The 19429-nt window shown below is 48.8% G+C and overlaps 1 protein-coding gene across 4 annotated transcripts in view; it reads left to right on the top strand.

The window, feature by feature from the left end:
- The window catches only part of ARRB1 (arrestin beta 1), a 180598-nt gene that overhangs the window by 86669 nt on the left and 74500 nt on the right, over window positions 1-19429 (top strand). The window contains exon 1 of one of the 4 annotated variants that reach the window (XM_053313216.1): window positions 18153-18205. The exons of the other annotated variants lie outside the window; for them this stretch is intronic. Within the exon in view, the coding sequence (XP_053169191.1) occupies window positions 18168-18205 (38 nt within the window). The 5' untranslated portion in view covers window positions 18153-18167. Of the gene's footprint in view, window positions 1-18152; window positions 18206-19429 lie in introns of those variants that run through there. 4 annotated transcript variants of the gene reach the window in all.

The following is a 19429-nucleotide window of genomic DNA, read 5'->3' as shown; positions in this document are numbered from 1 at the left end:
TTGTTACCACAACACCAGCTTCCCCCCCAGGGAAGTAGATGCTGTTGTGATCCACGAGGCAGAGGTAGCTGGTCTGTCCGGGTCTTTTAAAAAAATAAAATAACAGCATTAAAACGAAGTCTGTTGTGGCTGTCTTTTAATTAGATACTGTATTAATAGCTTGATGATTTTTAATAGCTTTAACTTTTTAAATTTTAAATTGTTGTAATGTTTTAACCTTTTTACTTGTTATTTTTATTGTTTTGTTGTAAACTGCCCAGATACTTGCATTTTGGGTGGTATACAAATATGTTTAAATAAATTAAATTAAATTAAATAAATGATGAAGAGCAAGTCTGTTCATACTGCTTGGTCATTATCTGCATGAAGACTACATTATCTGCATGGTCATTATCTGCATGAAGACTACAGGTTCAGTCTTTAGAATCTCCAAGCAGAGCTGGAAAGACCCCTGTGTAAAACTCTGGAGAGTTGCTGCCAGTCAGTGTAAACAGTCATGAGCTAGAAGAACCAATGGCCTGACTCAGTAGAAGGCAGCTTCAAATATTCATAGATATTTTTCCATAGATATCTTTTCAAATGGTGCACACCCTTTGGGTTCAGATTCCAGGGTTTATCCACAGAGAGGGGAGTTCAGCACCTTACTGTGCTTATGAAGTCTCTGTAGCATCTGTCTAGCCATGGATAGAAGATGTCTGGTCTTGCACAAACGTCGGTCCACCTTCGCAAATTAGGAGGAGAGCTGGTCTTGTGGTAGCAAGCATGAATTGTCCCTTTTGCTAACCAGGGTTCACCCTGGCTTGCATTTGAATGGGAGACTATGAAGGTATTTTCACGATCACTGGAAAGCAGGCTAAGGGAGCTTAGCCCACTTTCCAGTCATCGTGAGAACCAGCGGGCTTGCAGGCGAGCCTGTGGTTCCCTGGCAGCATGCCCGCAAAAGCCCTTAAAGGCAGGGAAGAGCCACTCCTGGCCGTGCCACAAATGCAGCACCGGCCATTTAACTCGCAAACAGGGCCCCACAGCCCCGCTCGGGAGCTAAACCAGCACCCCCGTGTCTGACGTCAGATGTGGGGGACGGACTGATGGGCAGCGGCCCAAGTTCTTTGAACCCGATCGCCCAATGGTGGCTCCGCCCCTGGCTTGAAGAGAATCCTGTCTGAAACTTTGCAGAAGCTGCTGCCAGTCAGTGTTGACAATACTGAGCTAGAGGGACCAAGGGTCTGACTTGGTAGAAGGCAGCTACCTGTGTTCCTGTGGAGGTCTTTCTGCAGTTGCTGTGACTGATGCTTCCCCATAGCTAGATTCATCACCAGTCCAATGCTGATGTCATGGAATTGCAGGGTTCATTTGGGGTGGGCTTACACGGTTTGCTTGTCCTGTTTGATTTTGTTAGGGAAAAGTTATCGGAATGGTTGTGGGATGCAGACATGGACATGTAGCTGAAGTAGCCATACATACATAAAGGTAAAGTGTACCGTCGAGGTGGTGTCGACTCCTGGCGCCCACAGTGCTTTGTGGTTGTCTTTGGTAGAATACAGGAGGAGCTGACCATTGCCTCCTCTCACGCAGGATGAGATGATGCCTTTCAGCACCTTCTGATATCGCTGCTGCCCTATCTAGGTGTTTCCCATAGTCTGGGAAATATACCAGCAGGGATTCGAACTGGCAACCTCTGGCTTGATAATCATTTTTGAGATCGTTGGGGAGGTCACCTAGCAGTAGAGATAAGGTTGCATCTGTCTCTTCTTGGGAAGAGAAGGGTTGAGTCGCCTGGGGGATTGCCTCTCTTCAGGGGGCTTGCCGGCAGCCACCCTGTGGAGAGACGGAAGCTGCCACAATCAACTTCTTTGTTATTTATTTGCTTAGACACTCATTTGCATCTCACAATTGCAAGGCAGCTTATATTATCCATAAGTAACAATTTAAAAGAATGCTATAACAATGTTTTAAAAAGCCCAACCCCTCATTAAAACAATGAAAGCAACAGACAGCAGTAAAAACAGCAATTTAAAACAAGCACACCAGGCTTATAAACACAGAAAACAGCAGCTTCTGTTTAGCCTCTTCCAGAGAGTTTTTCAGAGGTTAACTCATTATAAACATTGGATTCAAAGTAGCCCCATTAAATCTTTCACTCAGCTTCAAGGAGAGAGGAGTTGGGAGTGGGATACAACCCCCCACACCCTTGAGTATTTTCGGAGCAGACATTTTAAAAAACGATTGCTTAAGAAGTGGTGATGTATTGAGATTACGGAACAGCTATTAATTTCTAAGACAAAGAAGCCGTTGTCTCAAATCTACCAGATTTTATAACATATTGAGGTCGATAATCCAATTTATATAACTAAATGGACTTTGAATCCCAAGACTGAGGTCGTGATGGATGATTGACTGTGCTTATGGGACAATGTAGTGAAATACAGTACATGATAGCTTCTACATTGAGAGAGAACCTATGAAGATATGAATCCAGTGGTATATGGGACCAGCTGAAGTATTGAGGACTAATCTGGGGTCTCACTGTAAGACTTTCCAGTAGATTAAAGGGGATTCCATGCCTCCTTGGTGGGAGTGTAAGAAAGCTCGGAAATACTGTCATAAGAACCTAAGCAAAGCCCTGCTGGATCACGCCAAAGACCTATCCAGTCCAGCATCCTGTGGCCAACCAGGTGGATCTTGGAAGTTCATGAATTGTGGGGATGGAAAGAGGGCATCAGGCCCCTCTCCTTGATGTTCCTTAGCACCTGGGCATTTTCCAGTTTATACTCTGCAAGGGGGTCATGTCGTATCTCGGAAGTGTGCTTCCACACTTCCTGTGTTGTGACACCACAGTCCCTTTGTGGACAGCAGGGTGCTGTTCACATTTCCAATGCCTTGTTTCAAATGTAATCGCTGTGCTATAGAGCTACAACGTCATATATCTGGCGTTAAAAGGTTGCTGTTTTGGGGGGTTGTTAGTTTCCACGAGACGGCTCCCCCTGCTGTTTCTGTTTCGAATGCAACTTGCCTGAATGGGGGCATTTTGCTGCTGTTGAGCAGCTAGGCTGGAAAGTGCCCTGGTGTCATGCCCTCTCTGATTCTGATGGAAATACAGAGCTACCAAGGCTAGTAGCCATTGATAGCCCTGTCCTCCATGAATATGAATGGCAACAGATTTTGTATGCAATTAGTAAGATACTGAATGAAAACTAGATGCAAAGCTCTTCATTTTGACCTTTATGGAGGAGAAGGTATCAAAAGGAATCCCTTGGAATACTGGCCAACATGTTCTGCAGGCTTATGCTGGCATCTTCAGTCTGGCAACCCTGCTGCTGGCATTTAAGGTGGGCAGGAGTCTTGCCCAAGAGCACTTCTGCACAAATACTGAAGCCAGTATGCATGCACTTCAGGGGTGATTGATTGATTGATTGATTGATTAAATGTCGTCAAGTCGGCATCAACTCTTAGCAACCACATAGATAGATTCTCTCCAGGCTGATCTGTCTTCAACTTGGCCTTTAAGGAGTGCAAGAAGGTTATTGCCTAGGAGGGCAGTGGTTTACGTATTTGCACAATATGCCCTTTGCACAAGACCGCTGGCATTTCCTTAAATACCCTCAGGTGCATCTGAAACATTGGCATTTCCTCATGTAACATGTCGACCAGTGTTTCCTCTAAAGTGTGCACATGTGCATGCACACACAAGTGTTTTGGGGTTTTTTAATGTCTGCTCAGTTAGTTTTAGATCCCACTCAGGTTGTATCAGGAAGGCCTCACTCTCAATGCACATGCACACACATTGCCTTGGCTGTCCAGAGCAAAGCTCGTTTTGCTCACAGATGGGGGGAAAGAGAGAGAGAGAGAGAACATTGATGCCGACCGTTGTTTCCAGTTCTAGGCCCTGCATTTTAGGGAGGATATGGATAAACTGGAACAGGTTCAGAGGAGGGCAGCCAAGATGGTGAGGGATGTGGAAGCCAAGAGCTGCGAGAGGCTGAAGGAACTGGGTATCTTTAGCCTGGAGGAAACTAAGGAGGGAGTGAGGGAGACAACCACTATTTCCCAGACAGGCTTTAGTGAGAGTTGGAAGTGCCCCCCCCCCCACCGATGCAAAAAGTGGATATTTTTTACCCTGGCTGTAAATCGGGCCACTCTAACGCACAATGAAAAACCCGAATTTCTGTGTGAAGCGCTCCCCCATTGCTCACAGGGACAGTGGGGTAATTCTGGCCGGTATGTGAATGCACACCCTCCATTCCAGAGCAGATGCCAGCTAAAAGCTAGCTGTGGGAAACTTCCTGGAAACATTCAAAGGAGAAGGTGGTCACAGCTGTCAGGGACATGGTAGCCATTTCCTGTACTGAGAGCAGGGAGTTGGATTAGAAGGCCTCCTTTGGCCATTGTGGCTGGGGGTGGGGATGATGGAAGTTGTAGTCCAACAACATTTGGGGACTCAAGGTTGGGAACCCTGCACTATGAGATGCAGAGCATACGCCGTATGTGCTAAGAGTGCCTGAACTGGGCCTGAGAAGGATGCACTCAGAGGGGAGAAAGGAAGCAGCAGGTCCCCAGATTTCACACTCCTCTAATCCGCTGGTTGGGCTGCTCTCTTGCAGTCGCCGGCTGCAGCACACACAAGAAAAGCGGGCCTGGCCTTGTTCCATCCCTGACTTCCAGTGGCGATGTTTGTGGCCACACAGAGAACCCAGAGGCTTCAGTGCCAAGCTTCTCGGCTTGGTGGATCAATACAATAAAAAGGTTGGGGAAGAAAAATGGCTCATCAATAATGGATTGATCAGGGACGGTTTCCTTCCGCTGTTGATCCCTGACTGGGTTAGCTGCTAACTGTCCTGAGCTGGATTTGATGAAGAGCCTCACCACACAGAGGAGCACAACGGGGTGGTGTCAGATCATAGCCCAGCTGTTTGAAGCTCGCCGGAACGTATTCAAGGGATGTGTCAAGTTGGCATGTCAATCTTTATTTTAAGTTTTGTGCCCAGTAATTGCCTTCTGCCCTCTGCTTGTTTTGCATAATTTACACTTCCCTTGCTGATGAGAGCAGGGAGCAAAAATTACAGTTCCACTCCTTGACCCTTGGAAATTTTGCTCAGTTCCCCTTCGGGATTTGCACCCGTATGCTTCCAAGCCAATGTTTACAACCTCAAGGGCTAGAAACTTAAGGAGAGTGAGAGAGAGTGTTTCGTAGAATGCTGAATCTTGCACCCAGCACCAAATGTTGCCTGTCCATGCAGTTACTGCAGAATTATGGAATGCATGTTCCAAACCTTGGGTTCCCAGGTGTTGGTGGACTACAAATCCCATCATCCCTAGCCACAACTCTCTGTTCAGAGCAGGAGGAAACTGCTGCAGCTTCCCTGAGAGAGGGCCGTCCAGCTTCTGCTTGGAAACCTTTTGTGGAGCTAGGCCTGATCCAACCTGCTGACCCAAAATGCCAAGACAGATGCCATTTGCTCACTCACTTTCCTGTGCCTGCTCGCCTCTTGATTCTCACATGAAAGGGGCACTGGTTTCTGTTTTCCCTTCTATGGAGATGGAGGGAAACTGGTCTTCTGGTAGCGAGCATGAATTGTCCCTTTTGCTAAGCTGGGTCTGCCCTGGTTTGCATTTGAATGGGAGAGTGTGTGTGTGTGTGTGTGTGTGTGTGTGTGTGTGTGTGTGTACTGCAAGATATTCCCTTCAGGGGATGGGGCCACTCTGGGAAGAAGAGCCCCTGCCTGCTTGCATGCAGAAGGTTCCAGGTTCTCTCCCTGGCAGCATCTCCAAGATGGGGCTGAAAGAGAGACTCCTGCTTGCAACCTGGGAGAAGCTGCTGCCAGTCTGTGTAGACTATACTGAGCGAGAGGGACCAATGGCCTGACTCAGTATATGGCAGCTTCCTATGGGAGTGCTGCAAAGGATACGCCCTTTCTTTTTTCCAAATAATTGCTACAGCCAGTAATAATAAAGTGGAGGTAGAAGAGATCCTCAGGTGACGGAACCTCAGCCATCAGGCAGAAATCTATCCAGCATGCTCTTGAGGCAGGAGTTGCTGAGTTGAGCCAAGCAGCCAGGGAGCTGGGAGACTCAGACGAACACAGCAAGCTGCCTTCTCCAGGGTCAGACCATTGGCCTATTTAGCTGAGTTTGGTTGGTAGCAGCCTCCAGAACTCCAGGCAGGCCTTTTGCATTCTTGCTGTCAGGGGTGGCCCTTCCATTGAGGCAAGGCGAGTCTCCTCAGGCTGCAGAGTATTGGGCCAGGGAGGTGGCAAAATTCTCTCTCCCCCACCACCATTTAACCCCCCCCCCCAGTAAACGGAGAAGTGAGCACCCTCCTTGTACTGTGCATGCTGGCTCAGGTGCAGTGGCACTGCCTGCAATCAGAGACCTTTTCAGAGAGGGATCCCTGGGCCCTTGTGCCTGCAAAGTAGGTTCTTCAGACACCCGTAGCAAACTGTGGCCCTCTCTGTCGTGTTATTTGGCCCTTACATTTTGCGAGAAAACACCACCTTATTAATTCCACGGGCTAAATCTCAAAGCTTTTCCAGTAACCAAATAGTTGAACTGAAATATCTGGGGGGATAAAACCAAGAGACAGGGTTGAAATGGTCGAAGTGTTTCTACTGAAACAAATGCAAAGCTTTATATGGAAATTTTAAAATGGAAAAGTTTTCACAGGAAAACGGAGTGTGGGAAAGCTCCCCACGTTGGAAAATTCCAACCCTGCGTTTCTGGCAGTGAGTGGCCCTGGGTCTGAATGCCAGACGAGCCCTTCTTGCCCATCTGCCCCCCGAGGAAACCAGGCAGGTATCTTTAGAGAATTTTCCTCTAGGCTGTGGAAGATGCCACACCGCAGGGGTGGAGAAATTTGCATAGTAAGATTTTCTGAGAGAAAATGTGTGTAACTAAGAAAAATGCATGGTGAAATTCCTGGGGGGAGAGGACCCAACCCCAAATTTCCAAGAAAACCTGCTCCTCTGGTCACAAGCTAAGCAAGAACCATACCCCAGATGGCTAGGTCTGATGCTAGCAAGCATGGCGGGACCATTGAAGACCATTGAAGAGGCAGGACCATTGTGGGACAGTTGCAGCATGGATGACGCACACGAGAGGTTCCGGGGTTCTCCTATTAGGCCAGAGTTTGCCAGAGGACCAGTTCAGATGCTTGAAAACCCTCCCTTCAGAACCGGGGCTCTCAAACCTGGGTGCCCAGATGTTGGTGGCTGAGGGTGATGGGAGCTGAAGTCCAAACAACATCTGGGCACCCAAGTTTGAGAACCTCTGCCTTGGAGCATTCCCCTGTGTGGGATGCAGCTGCATAGAAGAGGCAACATCTGGCTTGGCTTGTGGGCAGGTGCGGCTACTCTCCCGTGACTGGCATGAGTCTGGTCGCTTGTTTTTTTTAACTCCTGGTCCTCCTGTGAATGCTGCCAGGAAGCGGCACCTCCGGCTTAGCCAAATGATGCTACATTATCGTGCGTCGGACCCACTGGCCTACCAAACTTAGTTTTTGCTGAACAGAGGGTCTCGCACAGGGGTCTTTCGCAGCCCCGAGCCTTTTCCCTGGAGATGCTGCCAGGGAAAACTGAACCTGGGAACTTTGACATGCATAGCAGAAAGGAATGAAAGCACTGAGGAACCTCCCCAAATTGGGCATTCCTTCTTCCCTTGGCAGGGGCACCCCGAAGACCTTTCCTATGGAGCTGGGACATAGGAAGCTGCCTTCTACTGAGTCAGACCATTGGTCCGCCGAGCTCACTTTTGTCTACCCAGACTGGCAGCGGCTTCTCCAAGGTTACAGGCAGGAATCTCTCTCAGCCCTGTCTTGGAGATGCCGCGAAGGGAACTTGGAACCTTCTGCATGCAAGCAAGCAGGTGCTCTTCCCAGAGCAGCCCCATTTCCTAAAGGAAATGTCTTTACCGTGCTCACATGTACTCTCCCATCCACATGCAAACCAGGACAGACCCTGCTTAGCAAAAGGGACCATTCATGCTTGCTACCACAAGGCCAGCACTTGGACGGTTGAGTTTGGGGATCAGCCCAGAGAGACCCAGATCTTGTGGATCTGAAAAGGAATTCACTGAGGCCATGGAAGGTATCTTTGCAGTTGTTATCCCATGTTGCCGACGACAGTGGCTTTGAGACACCTTCTTTATCTCTCCACATCCGCTGGCTGACAAAGGGATTCTCTTGAGGGCTCCAGCCTGCCGTGGCCTTCCAAGCTTCCTTTTTGCTTTGAACGCCAAATTGTGCCGCACACAAATTCCCTCCTCCCATTACAGCTTTGCCGGCAGCCTGCTGGAGTTCTCTCTCTCTCTCTCTCTCTCTCTCTCTTGCCTTTACCTCTAGTTTCTTTGCTGGGGGCTGTGATAGAATCCCTCAGTGGATGGTAATCAGCAGTCTTGATTTATGGCCCCCCTATCTGGCTCCCCCCCACCCCATATGCAAATAAGACACATCAAACGGAGAATTGAATTTCTGGCAGGCAAATTTCTTTAAGCCCAGTAAATCTGATAAGCAGGTTTCAAACATCAGATTATAGTTTATGGAAAGCGAGAGAGTGGAGGAGGGGAGAGAGGGAGGAAGAGGAGAGAGAGAGAACCCAACAACCCAATGTGCTAAAACATAAAAGGTTCCATGGGCCAGAGATGCATGGAGTATTATCCCCACCCCAGTGGTGTCTGTGTGTGAAGGACGCGCATGATGAGTTCCACAAGTTGGGGGGGAGAGTGCTTCTGATCCGGAAGGTATAAACTGAAAGGGAAGGGCTGTAGCCAGGGAGGCAGAGCAGCTCCGTGGGAGAGCATCTTCTTTGCAGGTTGCAGGTCCCAGGTGCCAGTGCCTGGCGTTATCAGGGAGGGCTGGGAAAGCCCCTTGTTGGCGCTAGATGGAGCAGTGGTCTGACCCGATAGAAGGCCGTCCTTCCACGGCACCTGTGCTCTGGTCGCCCTGATTTCATAGCTCAGGGGTTGAGCATCTGCGCTTTGCATACAGGAGGTCCCAGCTTCAGTCCCTGGCAGCATCTCCAGGTAGGGCTGGGGAATACCCATCTGAACCTCAGGGGAGACACTGCTAGTCAGTGTAGCCTTTGGCCCTTTTGGCTGGGGATGATGGGAGTTGTAGTCCAACAATAAAAAAGCCTTAGGAACATAGGAAACTGTCAGTCCATTGGTCTATCTAGCCCAGTATCGTCTTCACAGACTGGCAGCGGCTTCTCCCAGTTTGCAGGCAGGAATCTCTCTCCCCCCTATTGTGGAGAAGCCAGGGAGGACACTTGAAACCTTCTGTTCTTCCTAGAGGGGCTCCATCCCCGGAGGGGAATATCTTCCAGTGCTCACACTTCTAGTCTCTATTTCATATGCAACCAGTGCAGACCCTGCTTAGCTAAGGGGACAAGTCATGCTTGCTACCACCAGACCAGATCTCCTCTCTGGAGAGAAATGGTGCCTTCTAATCAACTAAAGAGGCATCCTTGATTAATCAGACAAGGTTTTTTAAAGATGCTATTTTCTGTCTACATACTTATTATGCAGATGGAAGGCACCATGTCCGAAGAGACAATTTCTTCTAAGATGGCTCTTAAAGTGTGCCGTCAAGTCAATTTTGACTCCTGGCGACCACAGAGCCCTGTGGTTTTCTTTTTGTAGAATACAGGAGGGGTTGACCATTGCCTCCTCCCACGCAGTGTGAGATGATGCCTTTCAGCATCTTCTGTATCACTCTTGTCCGATATAGTGGCAGCGGGGATTTGAACTGGCAACCTTCTGCTTGTTAGTCAAGCATTTCCCCGCTCTTACCATGGTACACATGGCCACCTTATGTGGCGCAGCAGAGAAATGCTTGACTAACAAGCAGAAGGTTGCTGGTTCGAATCCCCACTGGTACTATATCAGGCAGCAGCGATATAGGAAGATGCTGAAAGGCATCATCTCAGACTGCGCGGGAGGGGGCAATGGTCACACTTTTCCCACGAGTATACCCCTTAGGTTCTGGCAATTCTCTCTGATAAGAGAATCCCTTGTTCATTATAGCAGAGTGCACAGAGGCACAACACAGCGGAATTTGGTTAGGCATGCGTGTATGCTGAGAGTAAAGTAACTTGGAGCCAGTTCATAGTTTCAAATCAATATAGATAGCATTTATTAGAGAACTCCATTCTGGATAGGAAAGTGAAGAGTTAGGATCTCTAATCTATCTGTCTAGCTGGATGCAGATGGATTCTGCATCTCTGCACACAGGATGCAGGGAAAGAGGAGCTTGCTTGCATGTTGCACGGCAGAAGGAACAGGAAGAGAAGAGAGAGAGGAAGGAAGTCACCCTGAGATTAGCAATCTACATTCCAAAGGGATAGTGTCAGAGCAGTAGAGAAGGGATGACCAGTGTCTTGACCCTCTAGCCCAGGCATCCTCAAACTGCGGCCCTCCAGATGTTGCTGAACTACAACTCCCAGCATGCCTAGACACAATTTTTTGTGGCTGGGTATGCTGGAAGTTGTAGTTCAGCAACATCTGGAGGGCCGCAGTTTGGGGATGCCTGCTCTAGCCCTCTGACTCACTAATCTGTCCTCCACTGTCATTGAGACAAGAGACAGTGTATAGTCCTTCACTTCCAACCCCTCTCGATGTCTCGTGACTCAGTTCACAAGATTCATTTTCTCTCTCAGCTTTTCAAAGCGGGGTCTTGGTAGTGACTTAGTGAGTATGTCTGCAAGCATTTCATTTGTTGGGCAGTAGATCAGCTTGATTAGTCCATCCTTTGGAGACTTCTCACCACATGGTACTTCACATCAATATGTTTGGTACGCCTCTTTACATCTTCTTGTTTGGAGAGTTGAATGCAGCTTTGGTTGTCTTCATACACTGGTATGGGCTGTGGTACCTCTGTACCTAGGTCCTTCAGTAGTTGACACAGCCATTGTATCTCGTGACTGCCCTGTGCAGCTGATACATATTCCGCTTCAGTGGTTGATGATGCTACTATGTCTTGCTTTCTGCTTGACCAGCTTATGGCTCCATCTCCATAGAAAATTATGTAACCGCTGGTGGATTTCCTTTCTGTTAGATCTCCACCCCAGTCTGCATCTACGTATGCTTCTAGTTTTGGTTGACTGTTAGCTGGTAGCTTGAGCTTAAAGTGTGCAGTACCCTTTAGGTACCTAACAAGTCTTTTAATTGCATTCCAGTCCTTGACTGTTGGTGATGCAGTCTTTCTGCAAAGTAAGCCAACTGCTGTACTAATATCTGGCCTAGTGAGTGTACTAATGTATAGAAGCTTACCCAATGCTTCACGATATCTGTGGTTGTCGGATAGTGGCTCAGTTTGATCTTCTTGCTTTATGTAGTTCACTTCCATTGGAGTTGGTGTAGGATTCGCATTTTCCAGTCTGAGCAAGTTGATCAAGTCTTTAATTTTCTGTTCTTGGTTGATGAGGAAACTTCCATCTTTCTCTCTTTGTACTTAAATGACCAAGTAGTGTGCAATGTTGCCAAGTCGCTTGACTTCCACATCTCTGTTCAGATGATGCATTATTTCCTTGCTGTCATCTGGATTCTCATAGGCAAGAATCAAATCATAAACATACGCCAGAATGTAAGTCCATTTGCCATCTCTGAATTTCGTGTACAGGCAGGGATCAGCTTCACTTCTTTTGAAGTTTGCTTGAAGCAGCATATCATTTAGTTTTGTGTTCCATGCTCTGGCAGCCTGTTTTAAACCATAAATGCTCTTTTGCAGTTTGCATACATAGTCCTCTTTGCCTTTCTCTAAGAAACCTGGTGGTTGTTGCATGTAAATGTCCTCTTCTAATTCTCCATGCAAGAATGCAGTTTTCATGTCTAGGTGTTCAACATGCATTCCTTTGCTAGCAGCAATACTTAACAGAGTCCTTACTGTGGTATGTCTAACCACTGGTGCAAAGGTTTCATCATAATCTTCTCCGTATTTCTGTGAATATCCTTTTGCTACTAATCTGGCTTTGTAGCGCTGAATCTCACCATCAGCATCATGTTTGAAAACCCAGATTGCCCAGGCAGAGTTTTTAGCCCAGGAAGGAGCCCTGCAGCACCTCCCTCCTTCCCTTCCCAGGTGTATTGACCTTTTCCCTGCCTGGCCTCTCTTGACATAACTGTTTGTCTAATTAATGAAGGCTCAGTTAGGTTGTAAAGGTCTACAAAGCACCAGTGTGATTTTTTTCTGGTGCTCCAACCAAAGAGCAATTGAAGCGCTGTCTGTTACAGCCGGGGAACTGCTCAGCTCCACCGGCCCTTCGAGTCAATAAAGGATCTGACAATTTCCCATCCCAGTGACCTGAGAAGGTGCAAGATACGAATCCAGTATACGCTGCTGGGAGAACTTATTTTTCAGACTACAGTTAGTTCACAACAAGGTTCTCAACCTTAGGTCCCCAGATGATGTTGGACTACAGCTCCCATCATCCCCAGCCACAGTGGCCTTTGGCCATTGCAGCTGAGGATGTTGGGAGTTGTAGTTCAACAACATCTGGGGGCCCAAGGTTGAGAACCCTTGGCTTACCATTTATTTGTTTGTTTGTTTAGCATATTTGTATACCGCCCAGTGCTGAAGTCTCTAGGTGGTTTACAGCTGAGACTACTGAAGACTCTAGGTGGTTTATGAGTGTGCCTAACAGATACTTAGGCCCCGGTTCATACATAATGCTAAACATTAAACGTGGCAGAGGTTGTAGCTCCAGTACCTCCAAATGTGTGAAACCGCGGTTTCATGGCAAAAGCAACCTTCGGTTTGCCTTGCCAAACTCCAATTTGAACTTCCGGTTTGCACAAAGTTTGCACAAACTTTCGCTGCCAAGACACACGGTTTGGCTGCCGAGTTGTTGCGTCCAACTCCGGATGCCTCCCTCACTGTAGTTTTCTGACGATTTCCAAACCGCAGCCATAGAGGCGGCGACACAGACCCACCCAGGGACTCGGCTGCTCGATGCCAGTGCCACTTTTCGCCGGCTGCTGCTCGGAGAACCAGCCCCACCCCTCCTCTCCCCTATGCTGCGATGGAGTTGCCCCACCACAGGGACGCTGCAACGCCGCCTTGCCATCCTCTCGATGGGCATTCCCTGCCCCAACTCCGTCCCTTGCTCCCCCCAGCTGGCAAGCAGGAGGGAAAGGGGACGGGATGGCAGGATGGGCACCAAGTGCTTTGCTCCCCAAGAAGCAAGCGACAGTGATGCGTGTCCACAAGAACAAACACTCCAGGTGTGATGGGCACCCCATCCCAGAGCCCGAATGGGAACCTGTGGTGTACCTGGGACTGGATTTAAAAGGCAGCCCCAAGCAGGGATCCTGGAGCAGCTGAGTTTTTTCTTTCATGGAGAGGTTGGGGGAGGGGGCCCCTTCCCCTTGGGGGTTTTCGGTCCCTAGGCTTACTCACGAGAAGAACTGTCAGTGAGCACTCTGAAGTGCTCTTGCAGCATTCCGCTGCACTGCTTGTGTTTGAGCACAAGTTCCAAATCTGCTAGGTGGCGTTCGAAGGCTTGCCTCCCTATAATGAATTATTTGCTATAAATTAATTATCTGCTACAATTTAATGTAATAATAATTATACTTGGAAGCCGCTGGTGCCATCACTGCCGGAAGAAGCGCTGGCAGGGCAGGGCAGGGCATGTCAATGGGGTTAAATGCCCTTTCCATGCTGAGGGTGGGCAGAGCACTCGGAAAATGCACCCCCTTCGAGACTGTGGCCAATTGCAATTGCCCCGCTGACGTGCCGATGCTTTGCCCACAGTCTGGCTGTGGAGCTTGCCGGGAGGGCCTTGGGAGGGCCTTGCGGCCGGGAGGGGTGACCCTCAGCCGCAACTGGCGTTTGACTGGCCGCCGTCTGAGAGATGTCTGCAGCACGATTTGCAGTGCCTGACTGAAACCGCAGGTGCGCCAGCCTCCAGTTTCGTGTTGCGTATGACCTGGGCCATATCCTGTCTCTGCTCCAGAAATCTAAATTGTATCCACAACATTCACTTGGAGACAGGCCGGATTCCCTCTGACCCCTTTTAGCCAGAAAGTTCTCAGCTCGGGATCCCCACTGGGCAGCTTGCCTGCTGCCAGTTGTTCCCTGGCTCCAAGCCCCACCCCTTAAGTGGGTGGAGCCCTGGTAGAACAAACCCTTGTTGCACACACTCCCAGCTCAGCCTTGGGCCACAGACTTGTGTGATGGTGCAGCTTGAAAAAGAAGAAGAAAAGCTTCTCCCTCTTTCATAATATTAGAAAGAATTTCTAATATATTGGAATTGATCTTAGATATTAGAATTTATTCTTGTTCTCTTTTCAAACAGTTGTCTCTTTTCCTTCTTGCTCTTGATAGTCCTTGCTGTCGGTGGCTCATGAGCTCCAGCTGCTCCATGAGGACTAGAAACTAACATCAGCTTCTGCCAACTCTTCTGTCCAGCCAGGTCACCAACTTAGGGGCTCTTCACCACCACCTTTTCCTTCCAAACTGTTGCCAAATGGATGGACAGAGAGAAGTTTTTCTCCCTCTCTCACAATAAGAGAACCTGGGTTCATCCACTGAAGCTAAATGCTAGGAGATTTCTGACAGACAAAAGCAAGTACAGTACTTCTTTAACTACAGAACGTGCAGTTAAACTTCGCTGCCACCAATCTAGATGGGTTTAAAAGTGAATTAGACAAATTCGCGGAGCTATCGATGGCTCCTAGTCTAGATAGCTGTATATTTCCATTAGGATTGAAGGGGGCATGGCCCCAAACACCCGGTACTAGGGAGCACCAACGGGAGGGGGTATTGCCCTCTTTCCCCCATTTGCGGGCATCCCAGATGCAGCTGGTGGACCACTACATGAGGCAGGATCCTGGACTAAGTGGACCTTGCTCTGATCTAGCAGAGATTTTCTTATGTTCTTAACTTTCAGCTTTTAGGCTAGTGCCGTCATTTAGATTTGTGACTTCTGAATGATGGGCAGCCTTTACTCTGCCCTTTGTGCTGTCTTCTTCCTCGAGTCACTGAACAAGAAAATGCATTGGGAGGGCATAAACTGAGTCAGAGAAGGGTGATGTTAAAAATGCAAGTCAGCTGCGCAGGAAGGACAGGAAGCCAAGCCCACGGTGTCCTTAGTTCGGAAGCTTCTACGTCATTTCCACTGGCGTAGTTGCAAACCAACTCAGTCCTTTCATGCCAGTCTGTTAGTAAAAGAAGTTTGGAGTGGCAGCAGGCAGGGGCTTAATTGGGCACCGGGCACATCAGGATTGGGTCAAACAGAGGAACATAGAAAGCTGCCTTCTACAGAGTCAGACCATTGGTTTATCTAGCTCAGTATTATCTTCACAGACTGGCAGCAGCTTCTCCAGGGTTGCAGGCAGGAATCTCTCTTGGTCTTATCTTGGAGACGCTGCCAGGGAGGGAACCTGGAGCCTAGATGCTCTTCCCAGAGTGGCTCCATCCTGTAAAGGGGATCTCTTGCAGTGCTCACACTTCTAGTCTCCCATTCATATGCAACCAGGGCAGACCCTGCTTAGCTAAGGGGACCAGTCCTGCTTGCTACCACAAGGCCAGCTCTCCTCTCCTGAGAAGAAGCTTCAAAATCAGCCCTTGGCAATGTGATGTGGTGGCTCTCGCAGGACACTTTATGTTCAGCAGTGAGGCAGACATCCCTCACATGTTTGGGATGATAGCATAGGGCTCCCACCTCACTCTGAGATGAGGCTCTTGCCGGTTTCTAGCTCAGCACCTCTTCCCTTTCCTAAAACCTCTGGTGCCTCAGCAGCGAGGGGTGACTACCTGGTCCTCCTTCCTCTGAAGAATGGCATTCTGGAGTGGCCCTTTGGAGCATCACGCCCTTGGTTTTTAGATTTCTGATTTGTAATGAGTTACTCAGGAGATGATTGCTGCTGCTGTTCATCCTCTGATGACTATGAATGAGGCCTTAGCCAAGATGGAGACGTGATCTGAAGCGTTGAATTAATCCATGGCCCTCCAGCTACATGGTGCCTGCAAATAAATGGAGTATTTTAGTTTTGAAATGAAACTCAATGAATCAAGGGGTTTTTTTTGGGGGGGGGGTGTTGTTCTTGGTGTTAGCCTTTTTTTCCTTTCCTCCAAATAACTTTTAATTTGAAAAATATAACTTTAAATGTGGTTTTAGCTTGATTTCAATTTGTTGCTTTATATTGTATTTATCTTATTAATGTTGTGAGCCTCCCTGAGCAGAAGTGTACTGGAAGGGTGGGGTATAAATGTTTCAAATAAATATTTGGATTCTCACTGCTAGGAATGAACGTAAGAAGAGCCCCGCTGGATCGGGCCCAAGGAAGCCCATCTAGTCCAGCATCCTGTTTCCCAGTGGCCCACCAGATGCTTCTGAGAAGCCCACTGGCAAGAGATGCAGGCATGCCCCCTCTCCTGCTGTTGCTACCTTGCAACTGGTATTTAGAGGCATCTTGCCTTGGAGGCTGGAGGTGGCCTAGAGCCACCAGACTAGTAGCCGTTGATAGACCTCTCCTCCATGAAATTATCCACCCTTATCCCCAGATTTATTCTCCAGCTCTGAGTAACCGGTCCCTATGGTTCTCTGCCCTTTCCTTTCTGGACTCTTGCAGCCTCGGCCTTCCCTAAGATGGCTTTATGCACCTTTGTTTGGATTTCCAAGCTCTTCTGTGTGGATTATTGTTTTAACTGCTTTGTCCTGTGTGAGCCACCTTGCAGCTGTGGGAAAATCAGGGTAAACATATTTTAAAATAAAGCTGTCTGCCTGGTCAGTTCAGTGGCTTCTATTCTGTCCTTCCAGACCTCTGGGCCTCTGCTGATTTTGGGTCTCCTAGTGTTCTGGAGTTGATTGTCGGTTCTTTTATTGAACTATTTAAAAGTCTTTCCTTGGGTATTTCTAGAGTTGCCTTCCTTCTGGCTTCCTCAGAGGTAAAGTAAAGTGTGCCGTCGAGTTGGTGTCGGCTCCTGGCGACTACAGAGCCCTGTGGTTGTCTTTGGTAGAATACAGGAGGGGTTTGCCATTGCCTCCTCCCACGCAGTGTGAGATGATGCCTTTCAGCATCTTCCTATATCGCTGCTGCCCGATATACCGTAGGTGTTTCCCATAGTCTAGGAAACATACCAGCGGGGGATTCTAACAACCTACGTGCCTGCCTGCCAACCACCTTAATTGGTGCAATGGGGAAATACTTTACTAACAAGCAGAAGGTTGCCAGTTTGAATCCCCGCTGGTACTATATTGGGCAGCAGTGATATAAGAAGATGCTGAAAGGCATCATCTCATACTGCGCGGGAGGAGGCCATGGTCAACCCCTCCTGTATTCTACCAAAGACAACCACAGGGCTCTGTCAGCGCCAGGAGTCGAAATCGACTTGACGGCACACTTTACCTTAGAGTTGCCCCAGGACTTTGGAACGTGTTCCCAAGCCGAATTAGAGCCTCCCCATCTCTGGTTGCTTTTAGGAAACAGCTGAAGACATACCTGTTTGATCAGGCCTTTGTTGTAAATAGCTTTAAAGTTTTTATACTGCTGAATTTTAAACTGTTTTAATTATTTTGAGGTTTTAATTGCGCTGGTTCTGTTTTTAATTTTGGTCTATTTTGTAAACCACCCAGATATATGTGTGTATATATATATATCTGTTGGGCCTGAGGAAGATGCCCCCCCCCGCACTTGGGCCCGAGCACTGGACCCCAAATGCCGCGATCCACTGCCTGTGCTGGAGATCGGAAGGAGTCTCGGCGCGGCTCCTTGGGATGGCACCCTCACCCACCTTCCCCATCCCCGCCAGTGGGTGCCTTTCTTTGTCTTGCTGCAGATTAGCATATTGAAGAGCTCCTCTTAATTAGCTGCTGGGTAGGGAAACAGCTGCTGTTGCCATGACAACCCCAGTGTTTTGACATCCCTCCCAGGAAGCCGGCCCAGCAGGTGCCTTTGGAGCCCTTCTCCCGCCCCCCCCCTTGTCAGCCCCCCCCCCACTTGCCCAGGTACCAGGGGAGGCGGCAGAGATGTGCGTTTGCAGGCTGAGGTGGTGGCGGGCCACGGAAGCTCATTAGTGCCTTTTGATTTTCTATGGAGGTCACACTAACGATTCATTGAAGTCACTCCAATATTTATTTTCGGGGCGGGGGAGCTGGGAGAGAGCACGGCCATGAAAAATTCATGGGAGCATAACTAAAACATGAGCTTTTTTCCAGGAAAAGGGAATACACTCTCATTTCATGCTTGCAGTCGGCAGGCTGGCTTGTTGGAGTGAAAGGTACTGATGAGTTCAGGGGCGGGGAAGTGACTCCTTCTTGCCGATGATTGGGGGCAATTTAATTCAGGGGTCCCCAGATGAAATTGGGCTACTACAGCTCCCATTATCCCCAGCCACAATGGCTGAATGCCCTCCGTGCTTGGGGATGATGGGGGTTGTAGTCCAACAACATCTGGGGACTCAGAGTTGAGAACCTCCGCTGTAAGCAGTGAAGTTTGTCTGGGATCGTTTGGATCATATTTATGATGGATGGCAAAATGATACTCCTAGGGGGAAACTGAGCTTGGAGTGGAACTACCATATCCAGCTGCCCCACATGCCTTCCCAGGCTGCCCTGTGTCGCTCCCCACCCACTCCTGAGCGCTCCCTAGATCCTCTTCAGCTGTCCCCACGCTAGTGTTCGGTCAGCAGTTAAAGCAGGCCTGCTCAACTTCGGCCCCCCAGCTGTTTTTGGACTACAACTCCCATAATCCCCAGCCACAGTGGCCAATAGCCAGGGATTATGGGAATTGTAGGCCAACATCTGCAGGAGGGCCGAAGTTGAGCAGGCCTGAGTTAAAGGCTGCCACCACCACCATCACCATCACCAACGCATGACCAGGGGCCATTGCCCGGCGTTTTGCTGCCTCCTCATGGTGCGGTCCAGGATTCCCAACATCGGAACCCAATTTTACCAACTTGCACAATCCCAGCAGAGACCACAGCACGACGCCGATTGTTCAAGGCCTGCTGCACTAGTTACCTGTTCGTTTTAGACCCCATTCAACATCCTGGCGTTCATCTTTAAAACCTTACCCTGCTTAACTGGGCAAAGAGGCGCCTTTTTAACATGGTGATTCTCTTGTATTAAGCAGGGGGAGAGCAACTGGCCCTATCCACCCCCAGCACAGCATCCCTCCAGTGGCTGTTGCTGGTGTCTGTCTTGTCTTTCTTTTTAGATTGTGAGCCCTTTGGGGACAAGCAGCCATCTTACTTATTTATTTGTTGTTTCTCTATGTAAACCACTTTGGAAACATTTGTTGAAAAGAGGTATATAAATATTTGTTGTTGTTACCACGAGGGTTCTCAACCTTGGGTGCCCAGATGTGGCTGGACTGCAGTCCCCATCACCACCACCACCCCACACACCATGATCTTGGCCATTGTGGTTGGAGGTGATGGGATTGTAGTCCAGTCATATCTGGGCACCCAGAGTGGGGAACTCCTGACTCTTTGTGTGACAGA

This window comes from Hemicordylus capensis, chromosome 3 (assembly GCF_027244095.1).
Source record: "Hemicordylus capensis ecotype Gifberg chromosome 3, rHemCap1.1.pri, whole genome shotgun sequence".
Taxonomy (NCBI): Eukaryota; Metazoa; Chordata; class Lepidosauria; order Squamata; family Cordylidae; genus Hemicordylus; species Hemicordylus capensis.
Note: the sequence above shows the minus strand (reverse complement) of the source record. Positions and strands in the feature narration are given on the sequence as shown.